The 12,677-nt window shown below is 43.9% G+C and overlaps 3 protein-coding genes across 9 annotated transcripts in view; 1 reads left to right on the top strand and 2 right to left on the bottom strand.

Moving 5' to 3' along the window:
- Positions 1-33: 33 nt before the first annotated feature.
- LOC5509774 lies at positions 34-3,247 on the top strand. The gene is made up of 3 exons (XM_032378703.2): positions 34-387; positions 1,145-1,448; positions 2,219-3,247. The coding sequence occupies exons 1-3, from the start codon at positions 166-168 to the stop codon at positions 2,980-2,982; spliced, it is 1,290 nt and encodes a 429-aa protein (XP_032234594.2). The 5' UTR covers positions 34-165; the 3' UTR covers positions 2,983-3,247.
- A 339-nt stretch (positions 3,248-3,586) lies between these two features.
- On the bottom strand, positions 3,587-6,817 carry LOC5509773 (acetyl-coenzyme A thioesterase). The gene has a single exon (XM_032378702.2). It carries the CDS (start codon positions 6,374-6,376, stop codon positions 4,610-4,612), a length of 1,767 nt encoding a protein of 588 aa, XP_032234593.2. The 5' UTR covers positions 6,377-6,817; the 3' UTR covers positions 3,587-4,609.
- A 908-nt stretch (positions 6,818-7,725) lies between these two features.
- The window catches only part of LOC5509781 (complement C3), a 40,090-nt gene continuing 35,138 nt past the window's right edge, over positions 7,726-12,677 (bottom strand). For 2 of the 7 annotated variants that reach the window (XM_048730965.1, XM_048730967.1), the window contains 3 exons: positions 10,471-10,560; positions 10,264-10,341; positions 7,726-8,774 (listed from right to left, as the gene is read on the bottom strand). In XM_048730965.1, the coding sequence (XP_048586922.1) occupies positions 8,425-8,774; positions 10,264-10,341; positions 10,471-10,560 (518 nt within the window). In that variant the 3' untranslated portion in view covers positions 7,726-8,424. Of the gene's footprint in view, positions 8,775-10,263; positions 10,342-10,470; positions 10,581-12,677 lie in introns of those variants that run through there. The other 5 variants (XR_007312431.1, XM_048730966.1, XR_007312433.1 and 2 more) reach the window with 5 other exon arrangements.

Below are 12,677 nucleotides of genomic sequence, written 5' to 3'. Positions count from 1 at the left end.
GTTTACCTAGATCCAGTCCCCCTCGGAATATGGTCTTATGTTTGTTTTACATTCACTTTCAGACGCGGTCGTTGGAAGCGATCTTGAGTACTTATTCAAAATTGCGTCTTCTCTACATCCTCGTAGCCTTCCTAGCCACCCAACACCGTTATTCCACTAATTATTATGGCTGACAAAACAGATGTTGATCAAGCGTTCGATTTGGGATTTTTGGAAGACTCGATCGGTGAAATCGACGAGATCGATGCGGTTTCTTCTCGTGTGATTTCCTTCGAAGAAGACACAGAAATTCCAACAAAATACTTAGTGAGAAAGATATTTTCCCCTCATTTAGAGCCCCCGTACCATTATCACCCAGCTGGCGAAAAGACACATCGTCGAAAAAAGGTGAGCCGATATTTATTGTTACCTAAGTCTGCTTGTTACATTTTTTTAGAATCCTCAATTGAATCAAAACAATGATTTTTCGGTTATATTGAACTTCATTGAATACCTGTTTTGCTTATGAATGCAATAAAAGGGATGCGATTAAGGATGCATTTGTATTTTAAAATAGCCCTCGGGGTATCATTTTTCACCATCTGTCTCAAAGAACAGAATTCTTGTAAAATAGAGACTTCTAAAGGATAAAAAAAGCAGTGATTTCCCTTAACAGATGTTGCGGGTTTATCGCAAAACGCGATAAAAATCTATAAGGATTACCACGGAAAATGTGATGTTTTTTTAATGGATTTTGAATTCTAACTTGGCGGTTAATTAAGTTCCAGACAAAAATAGTGATTGTATTTCGATATTGACATGCTTGAATATTTATTTTGTTTTGCATGCAAAGAAATACCAAAGAAAATTCCTTATTTATTATTATTTATTAATACAGTCCTTCAGCATTCCTACTCCTTTGAGGATATATTGTTTCAAAATTGGAGGGCCTTTTTGCCCTATATTCAAATCAAAACCCAGCCTTTTGCTAAGGCAAAAAGGGGTAAGCCCCTTTCATTACACTGTGTTCACTTCAGATATAGTCACCCCAAATAAGGTTAGTATTTCATGCACAGTACTAATCCTACATGAAGAACTGAACTTAAGGGAGTAGTGGCCCAAAGTAGGTATGAAAAATGACATTTTTATCTTGGCTTTTTGTCAGGTTAAGAGCACATGGGGGCAAGATGCTAGTGACGGTAGATCCAGTTTTGCTAAACAGGATGACATCCTTGCACTTCTCACATTTGCATCAACAGATGTCAGTGAAATAAGTGCAAAAGCAGTCCATAAAATTACACAAGCTGTATCGAAACTCAGTGGTGATAATAAGGCTGAGGCGATTAGAAAGAATGGTCTAGAGGTTATTCTAAAGATGCATTCACTGGAACAATATGAAGCTTTGGGGAAAGCATTTACTGATGGGAAAATAGATGATCTTTCAGGACTGAAGTTGTCCGAAATTCAAGGTGAGAACTTTTATAGGATTATTGGTGGATGGTGGGTATATACTGTATTTTGCTTGTAGCTAGGGGGTGGGGTGCAGGTGTCGTGCATAATACCTTCCTCCCCCTCCCCCTGCTGTTAAAATGAATAAATATCAGATCAGTATTGGTTGACCCCCCTTTAACATGCCCTCTCCCTTTACCAACCCCCTAGGGACAGACCACTTGGTATTTCACAGGGGAAGGGGATAATTTTTTTGCTCAATATCTTTTTTCTGGTCTATTTTGCAGCTCAGTTTTTTCCCCCAAAGAGTATGGCGATTTTTTTATGCTAGTCTTTGCATGCTTGTTTTCTAAAGGGGTTGAGCCTTGCTCTATTTTTTTTTGGGGGGGGAGGGGATAACAGACGGGAAACAGGACCTCCCCCCCTCCCTGCTACTTTAAATCTGTTATACTACCAGTCAAGTTAAGCTACAGCTGACCCAAGACAGTACGCCTTGAAGTTTCCAACAGTGAGCTGTGGCATCTTATCAGTCTAGCGATGGTGCTGTGACAGCCTGTTATTGATAACAGTCCCACTTGTGCATCACATCAAGAGGGTGCCCTAGGACATCATTGAGTCTATTTGGGCATAATCTTGTGCTTATATAGATGTTTGCATGTTGGAATTGCATGATTACTCCATACAATGGAGTAATTCCATTTTTAGCCTATATTTTACAGGCTTCCTGAGATGCCATAAGAATGAACATGTTAACTTATTAAGATTATATAAATTATTTTCTTTTTCTCAGCCATCATGATAGTGGACCCACCCCACTGCTATATTGAATTGTCATGTGACCATCCAGATGGTGCAAAGCTTCAGCGTGAGATGTCCAGCCTTCTTGTCCCTTACTGCTCAAAGTTCCCTTTCCTCACCATCCGCGAACCTCTACAAAAAGTCAACGGTTCCAGCCCCACAAACTCGCCTGCCAGCAAACAACGGCGACTGGCAGACAGCCACGACCAGCAGACAGTGCCAGCCATTGGAATCATGCTAATGTTTGCACAAACAGCAAAACGAAATGCTGATAAAGCCTTAAAGGCGATGAGGGCTCATCCCACATTGAAGCAAGCGAAATTGCCCAAAGAAATAACTGAAGAAGATGAGGTTCACTTCAAGCTCTCAAGTGAGTCAAATGGGCTTCTTCTCTCATTAAAACAAAGCTCTCCATTTGCTGGCGTCCGCATCACTGTCATTGTTAACAAAAACCTTGAACAGGTAGAGCGGTTTTACTCACTTATTACTGGTAAAACTCCATTGGCTTATAATAAGATAGAAGAAGGGCTGAGCTGTCGGACTTATCCACTCTCTAGGAAGCTAGAGCTTCAGTTGGTCTCACATCCCCAAGTGAAGTCACATCAGGTGCAGCACATTGCACTGTGCTTTGCTGTAGAAGACATGAACCAAATGTGCTCCGAGATCCCTGGAGGAGTGCGTAATATCGGAGAGGGTCACTGGCATGTGACTGACCCTGACGGAAACTCTGTTATCTTATACAGTCTTCTACAGTAGATCTTAGACACTTTCTTATAAAAGGGTTCTTACATAAAACATTGTGTATGTGGGGCATACATGGCTACCATCTGAAGGTAGCGAGGCTCCACCTGTTTGAGCCGACGACAAAAAGGTTGGAGGGTGCCAACTCTTATTTCTAGGTGTACCTTAACATAGATAGATCGGCCAAACCATGTGTTTGTTGCCCCATAAGTCCGTGCAGCCCTATCCACCAAGACAGATAAAGTTATAATAAAGTTGAATAGCTAGTTTATGATAAAAACTGTCTTTATTTGACACGAATTTTATAACAAGGAGGATTCCATTGTGTTCTTTTGTGCGCGGAAGAATTTCTTTGCCACGCTGGTTGGTATGAGAAACGAGTTCTTTGAGACCAAATCAACACGAAGGTGCAAAACCCCTTAACGCTCCTGGAACACCTCCGTCAGGTGTTACGATGCAAAGAACTTAAGACAATGTGGATAGTCAAGCGCGTACCAAAGTGATGAAACCACCCCCCCCCCCCCTCCGCCAAAAAATGCAGTAGGTAATTCCCCACTGAAGGATCGTTAAAGACTATTCTATTTTGCCTCCACTTCATAACACTTTACAACAAACACAGTTCAGGAGAACTCCTGTTTATTTTGGATATGTAGCCAGCGCCCAGCTAGCAGTAATCACTGCTGAATAAACATTACAATGCAAAACAATCTGACCAGCAGTAAACACTGCTAAATGTCCAATACAATTACAATCTGAAAAGGTGCAATATTATAATCACCTAACTTATATTTACAAGAAGTTAATACTGAGCCGGACACGTAAACCAGAGATAAAAACCCTGTTGAAAAAACTCTGGACCGTGTTCCCAGAACCAATGCTCAGCATTGCGTGCTCTCGGGGCTTTTAAGAGCCGAAGAAAAGGTTAAAAAAATACATTAAAAAAAATAGCAAAAGTCAATATGGCTTAAACAGAGGAGCTGGCTAGAGAGACACTAGCACGATACTATGTCTCACCTTATATACTCCTACCCATACTGCACTTCTTCACATTCCTACGTGTTATTCACATGCCGTCAAAATAAACATTTCTGCCTCTATCATTACATTTCATCGACAGAAATGTATTATTTTTTTCCATATGCTACCTTTGACTGCGCAACCCCCTCCCCACCCCACTATCAGCAAATCCTGGGTTCCCGCCTGGTTTGGTAGTAGTTTGTATTAAAAGCTGAGGGAGAGAGCTATTTCTCAGTGTGAACACATTGTGAACACAAATTATGTTGTATACTACTCAAAACATGCCAATGTATTATCGTAAGTAAAGCTTTTGAAAAACTGCATAAGTTACAATTCGGCAAACTGTAATCTAGTCGCTTGTATTCCGTGTATTGGTTGGCAAGAGTTGTGAAGCTAAGCTCGTCCCAGATCTCCCTTTTCTTTGCGGTTCAACGACGAGCACAGGAGACCCGGTAAGAAGTGGGGGAGGATTATTTGGGCTTTAATAACGCATACATCGGGAATCGCATCCGGTTTTCTGGGTATCAGGTAACTAGTAAATCAAAAGGTGTATTTTACAAATTTTCTTATCTGATGGGAGTAAGAAGCCTTTCGTGACATTTCATTGCGTGACACTGGTGACAGTTCACCACCACGCCTCCTGCCGCCGTAGCCCAGACCTCTCACTCGACTGATTCTCCTTCAGGAAGCCCATCAACATGTGAGCCCGCGATGCGTACACCGCTGTTCCCTTGCCCAAGTCCGCCATCACATACTCGGTGAGCTCTCGCGTCATCTGGTTTATATACGTCAACGTTGTGCAATTGGGTTCACCAGGGACCCCCTTGATCAGCCATCCGCTGCATAGATTCTCCACTCTATTGTGCTCCGGGACGGGGGGTGCAGCCGAGTGCGTGACTGACCGGTAAGCGATAATGTAGTGGTCTTTGGAGTCGGAGGGGGCACGACGAGAAACTAGCACAACCATGTCGTTAGGTTTTCTCGAAGAGCTCTCGGAGGATGAGTCGGACGACTTCGGCTTTTCCTTTTTCTCGAGGACCTTAGGCGGGTCATCGGAACTAGTGGCAGCACCCAAAGGATTTTCCAGGAAAAAATAGTAAATATCATCGTCTTGATCGACTACCTCGATAATTTTCGAGTCTGCGAAGAAGGGATCCCACTCTTTTCGGTGCTCTTCGTTGCACATTAAGCCGTAGACTTTACACGCAGGACAGTCTACGACGAATTCTGATTTAACGCACAGGAACCCCGAGATCTCCCGCTTGTAAAGGGTCACGCCTTGGACGCTGTTCACCAGTTCCCACCCGGTATGCTCATAGAGTCTCGTCAGCGCTTCAATGTTGTTATAATTCAGCATTTGGCTATTTGTAGGACTCCACGGAATGGAAATAACTGGACCGATGGACTGTCGGATTGCTCGCCTCTGCGCACGAATCTCTCTCCTCGCGACCGCCTCGGCTGCACGTCTCTTCTCGTCTTCCGTTTCCGGTATGGCGACCGGAAGTGTTTTAGCACTTCCGTTAGAATCCGGAGCAACAAATGTGAAGAAAGCGCTGTTGATATGCCTCGTTTCTCCGCCGACTGCGTAAGCCTCCACCCTGCATCCAACTTCCATACTATTTTCAAACGTGTTATTGACGATAGCTCTGATGACGACCCTGTCGCCGACGCGCGAAGGCCCACGGAACTTCACCTCATCCACGCTTCGTAACTGCGCATGCGTCCGGCCTAGTCTTGTCGCGGCAATAGAACACAGGGTTACCATCCATGCAAGAATCTGCCCTCCAAATGTGCTCTGGTGATGATTAGCATGTGGAGGAAGCACGAGTTCCACACTCTGTATCAACGTCTCTCGCACTTTGACCCCGCTCTGTACCTTGGCAGGGGACGCATTATTCGATAGTTGTTTCTCGGTCATCTCTTTCAAGTCCGTCCCGTGTCGAATACGCATTCTCCGCCTCTCGCTAGCCAGCGCGTATTGTAACCTCTCCTCTTCCGTGACTGGGTCGATTGGACTCAACTGGACCTTATTATGCTTCGCATCGAAAGCCACAAACGTGAAAAATCCCCTGCTAACTTCCCCCTTTTCGCCAGTAATCAAATCCTCGACGCTGACAACCACGCCGACCTCCATACTGGTATTAAACGCTCTGTTCACTTTTGCCCTGAGGTTGACTACTTGGCCGATAGTGATGTCTTGATCGAAGTGAAGATCGTCCATCGATGCTGTCACACAAGCATTGCCAGCGTGTTTCTCGGCTGCGAGGCAAGCCGTCGCGTCCATCCATTTGAGAAGTTGACCTCCGCTCAGTTTGTTGTCCTTTTGGTTCGTGTGAAGAGGTTGAACTATTTGATTCATCTCGATACTTTGGTCGCTTTGTAAAGCCATCATTTTTAAATTCAACAAGTGGCAAATATAAAAGAGTTACTTATCCAATATTCGTGAAACCTTAATTAAAGGCTATATCTTTCTTCGCAAGTCCACCAGCTCACTCAAAATAACGAAGGATTATTCGCGATTGTTGTTGTTCTAGCTCTATTCCGAAGCTTATTTTCTTCTTTCCGCCATGCTGTGTTTATATTTGTCAGGCGAGAGACGAGTGATTTAAAACGGCTTTTTAAAACTCGTTAATCATTAATTGTATGCTAACGCAAACACTAAGCGAAACGAAGAACGAAATTCGACTAATCTAAAGAAATAAGTGACAGCGTGTGATATGCAAATAGAGCCTGGAGCATTCGATAGACTGCATATTTTAAAGCAAGCTTTGTCAACAAAATATCTCGTGTTTTCGCGTATGAGTTGACCACACCACAGGTACCCCATCCTCCCGGGAGAAATTCTTGCAGTGTGTAACAAGCACTTCTCTGTGTTTCCAGAAAAGGTAATAACTACAGATTCAGAGAAACCAGCGGAAACTCGCGCGGTCTAGAACTTAGTTCATTCTTTCTTTCTTTTTTTCTTTTTTTTCTGTTTTATCCTAAAACACACGGTATGACGCATGCATCAGACAGACGTAATAGATAGAAGATTGGGAAAAATTAAAATTAAATTTTTACGGTTTCAGGGGTGTCATAAATGTTTTCCTCATACTTAACAAATCGCAAACAGACAACTGAAATAAAAAATTGCATATCTGAGAAATCCACCATTACTTGCGGAGTTCCACAGCGCTCGATCCTTGGACCGCTATTGTTTCTGATTTACATGAATGACATGCAGTACTCCTCAGATAAACTAAATTTCTTTCTTTTTGCTGATGACACGAATATCCTGTATGCCGATAAAAGTGGCAAATCAATAGAAACTACTGTAAATAATGAGCTGTTTAAAGTCTACAATTGGCTTACGGCAGATAAATTAACGCTAACTATAAAGAAATCAAATTTCGTCATTTTTCATCCATACCAAAAAACTCTAGCTTGTCATCCTAAAATTCTAATTTATGATAATGATAGAAAAAAACTCCACCCAATATTCTAAACCTTTTCACGGATACCAAAAGCGTCCATTCTTACAATACACGATCATCAACCTCAAATAAATTCTACATTCAAAAATCTAGACTTGAAATCCAGCGAAATTCTTTTTCAAGAGTAGGCGCAAGGGTGTGAAATGAGCTGCCACAGTCATTGAAAGAGTCCTCCAAAAAAACAGTTTAAAACAAAACTGCGTTCAGCCCTTGTTGATATCCTTATTAAATATGATGACTATATTGATGTCTGCCAAATCAACACAGCTTTTTAAAAATCACAATTTATTGGTATCATAAACTCACATACTTATCTGCTTATGTTTGCTTTGTTTTCCCCTTTTTTTATCATCAGATAAATAATGCTGTTAATGCTCTTTTTTTCTCTAAGACCAGAAGTGTTTATTCAAATTTTCAAATTTCCATAATATACTAGTTCTCACTTAACTTTGCTTATACAATTATATTTAATATTTATGTAAATAAGTAAGTGACTGATCCGTCTCGAATAGCTCGTCTATTTGCGGATCAGTCACACCTACTACAAATAACAATTTGATACAATAAAAAAAGTCTAAGTCTAAGATAATTATTTCCTTCATCTTCGCATTTATGATTTTCTACCTATTTAGCTCCAGTAACCGACTGTCATATGAGTATATATATTTTTTACAATAATCAATGCCAAATTATACAGTAAAAACCCGCAAGTACTAGAAATTGGAGATTAAGGACCAAAAACGTGTTCAGTCTTTTAATTATCACAAAACAGCAAACATTTTGCATATTACATATCCGCAAATAGCAGTACTATTCTTGTTCTTTGACAGAATTTAAAATGCGCGTTAAAATTGAAAAAAAATCTGCATTAGCAAAACCACAAATATTATACTGGTGTATGCAGCCAGCTAATCAGCCAATGAGATCGCGCGTACCACCGTAGCTATAAAATAATACTACATATTATCTATATGCACCAGTGCGGTTGATGAAGTCGTGCCCTTAGCTCCCTAACCACGCCCTGTCCATGGGGTTCACCCCCCAAGCTAATCCACGGCAGTACCCTGGTGTTCTCATTAAAGACGAACTGTGCACTCTGTTGCCGTCCTAGGACTAGGTACTCCACCCCGACTTGTAAATCGGGGCAACTGCACCCCCCTCGTCTATTGTATTCCAAGATTTGCCCTTTGCGCACGCGCGCAACGCCTTCCTTAAAGACTGACGTCACTTTAAGGAAGTACAGAAGCCACGTCCTTTTACGGCTTTTCTCGTCAATACGATGTTCCTCGTCCGCAAATACGACTTCACCTTTGAACACTATCGAGCAAAAAACAGCATTGGTAAAGTGTTATAAATTTAAATTTGGATCTTTGCATCATATCGTATGTAAGAACATATTTTTCATCCTCTTTTTTTTCATCGATTTTAATCACCAGGCAGGGGTTGGTCTTTAGCGGAATAATAAAATAATCGTGTTGTGATTTGAATTGAACGCAACGATTTGATTTGATTTGACGCAAACAATTCTGGCCCTGCCCTACATTTACTGCCCCCTCTTCCCCATACCCAGCCTTCTCTCCCCCTCCCCTCCCCATACCCAGCCTTCTCTCCCCCTCCCCCTATCCAGCCTTCTCTCCCCCTCCCCATACCCAGCTCTCTTTCCCCCCTCCCTATACTCCCCCCTCCCCCTACCCAGTCTTCTCTCCCCCCTCCCCATACCCAGCCATCTCTCCCCCCTCCCCATACCCAGCCTTCTCTCCCCCTCCCCTATCCAGCCTTCTCTCCCCCCTTCCCCATACTCAGCCTTCTCTCCCCCTCCCCCTATCCAGCCTTCTCTCCCCCTCCCCCTATCCAGCCTTCTCTCCCCCCTCCCCATACCCAGCCTTCTCTCCCCCCTCCCCATACTTCTCTCCCCCTCCCTCTATCCAGCCTTCTCTCCCCCCCTCCCCATACCCAGCCTTCTTTCCCCCTCCCCCTATCCAGCCTTCTCTCCCCCCCTCCCCATACCTAGCCTTCTCTCCCCCCCTCCCCATACCCAGCCTTCTTTCCCCCTCCCCCTATCCAGCCTTCTCTCCCCCCCTCCCCATACCTAGCCTTCTCTCCCCCTCCCCCTATCCAGCCTTCTCTCCCCCCCTCCCCATACCCAGCCTTCTTTCCCCCTCTCCCTATCCAGCCTTCTCTCCCCCCTCCCCATACCCAGCCTTTTCTCCCCCCTCCCTATACCCAGCCTTCTCTCCCCCCTCCCTATACTCCCCCTCCCCCTATCCAGCCTTCTCTCCCCCCTCCCCATACCCAGCCTTCTCTCCCCCCTCCCCCTATCCAGCCTTCTCTCCCCCCCTCCCCATACCCAGCCTTCTCTCCCCTCTCCCTATACCCAGCCTTCTCCCCCCCCTTCCCCTACCCAGCCTTCTCTCCCCCCCCTCCCCATACCCAGCCTTCTCTCTCTCTTCTCCTACCCAGCCTTCTCCCCCCCCGGCTTCACCTACCCAGCCTTCTCTCCCCCCTTTTCCTACCCAGCCTTCTCTCCCCCCTCCCCATACCCAGCCTTCTATCCCCCCTTCCCCCTACCCAGCCTTCTCCCCCCCCCCCCCCGCCTTTCCCTACCCAGCCTTCTCAATCTTTCTCATTGGGTCATGTAAAAGCTATCAATAGATTTTACCACATTGGATTGTGCACCACAGACGGAGAACGAGAATACAATAAAACAATAAAACTAGCTAATCCTGTTAGGCCTTAAGAGCTAATTTCTAAGCTTCTCTTCCCATTCCTCTCTTAACTTCTTTGCTACACAAATATCGCTGTTTACCGAAGTCGTGGAAGTGACAAGCCTCCTTAAGTAGCTTATCTGCCGACAGTGAACCCAAGCTGCAAGGTGAGCAACCAGCTGGAGAAAAACATTCAATAATAATAATTATAATAATAATAGTAATCATCGTCGTCGTCGTCATCGTCGTCATCGTCATCATCGTCATCATCATCATAATGACAGGTTTGTCTTTTACTGTGTTCTCACCCTCAAGGCAGTTGCACTGAGCACCCTGACACACGTCTAACAGCATTTCGCTCCTTGCGTGAGGAGAGTAGAACCTTGTACAGGAATCACCTGTTGATTGGGGGAAATGCCTGGACAGCAGACACAAACAACGACAATAACAAGTACCAATGTAGCTACAACATCACCACACTATTACACCTTCACCATATACATCATATACATGATTACAAATCTACCATTACACATCCACAATTACAAATACAGCATTACACATCCACCATTACACATCGATCATTACACATCTACCATTACACATCCTCAATTACACATCCACCATTACACATCCATCATTACACATCCACCATTACACATCCATCATTACACATCCACCATTACACATCTATCATTACACATCTACCACTACACACCCACCATTACACATTCACCATTACACATTCACCATTACACATCCACCATTACACATCCACATTACTAATGCACCATACACATCCAACATTACACATCTACCATTTCACATCTATCTACCATTACACATCCACCATTACACATCCACCATTAAATATCCACCATTACACATCCACCATCACACATCTACCATTTCACATCTATCTACCATTACACATCCACCATTACACATCCACCATTACACATCCACCATTACACATCCACCTTCACACATCTACCATTACCCATTCATCTACCATTACACATCCATCTACCATTACACATCCACCATTACACATCCACCATTACACATCCACCATTACACATCCACCATTACACATCCACCATCACACATCCACCATTACACATCCACCATCACACATCTACCATCACACATCCACCATTACACATCCTACATCACACATCCACCATTACACATCCATAATTACACATCCACTATTACAAGTCTACCATTACACATTTACCATTACGCATCCATCATCACATATCCAGGCCCGTACCCAGGATTTTTCTCTGGGGGGGGGAGAAGTTGCGAAATCCGAAAAAGTGGACCTAATTTTTTTCCGGGGGGGGGGGGGGGGGAAGGGACTGAATAAGTTCTCTGATAAAAATCTGACCACCCCCGAAAGAACAAACAGGGAATTTTTTATGCCTTTGCAGTATCTCCACGGGACGTTTATTGTCGGATTTGTCTGCGTACCAGAGTGATCTAGATCATGCTTTATAGTTTTTTCTAAATTAGCACGTCCAATGGGAACAGAAAGTGGACCTTCGGCCGTTGTGGTGGGGGGTGGGGGGGTTCGCACCCCCTGCTTCCCCCCCATCCTTCTGGGTACGGGCCTGCATATCTACCATTACACACATTCACCATTACACATCCGCCATTACACATCCACCATTACACACATTCACCATTACATATCCGCCATTACATATCCGCCATTACACATCCTCCATTACACATCCGCCATTACACATCCACCATTGCACATCCACCATTACATATCCATCATTACACATCCACCATTACACACATTCACCATTACATATCCGCCATTACATATCCGCCATTACACATCCTCCATTACACATCCACCATTGCACATCCACCATTACATATCCATCATTACACATCCACCATTACACACATTCACCATTACACATCCACCATTACACATCCACCATTACACATCCGCCATTACACATCCACCATTACACATCCTCCATTACACATCCACCATTACATATCCGCCATTACACATCCTCCATTGCACATCCTCCATTACACATCCGCCATTACACATCCACCATTACACATCCATCATCACACATCCATCATCACACATCCACCATTACACATCCGCCATTACACATCCTCCATTGCACATCCTCCATTACACATCCACCATTACACATCCGCCATTACACATCCATCATCACACATCCTCTATTGCACATCCTCCATTACACATCCGCCATTACACATCCACCATTACACATCCATCATCACACATCCACCATTACACATCCACCATTACACATCCACCATTACACATCCGCCATTACACATCCTCTATTGCACATCCTCCATTACACATCCACCATTACACATCCGCCATTACACATCCATCATCACACATCCACCATTACACATCCGCCATTACACATCCTCCATTGCACATCCATCATCACACATCCACCATTACACATCCGCCATTGCACATCCTCCATTGCACATC

Source organism: Nematostella vectensis, chromosome 8 (assembly GCF_932526225.1).
Source record: "Nematostella vectensis chromosome 8, jaNemVect1.1, whole genome shotgun sequence".
Lineage (NCBI taxonomy): Eukaryota > Metazoa > Cnidaria > Anthozoa > Actiniaria > Edwardsiidae > Nematostella > Nematostella vectensis.
Note: the sequence above shows the minus strand (reverse complement) of the source record. Positions and strands in the feature narration are given on the sequence as shown.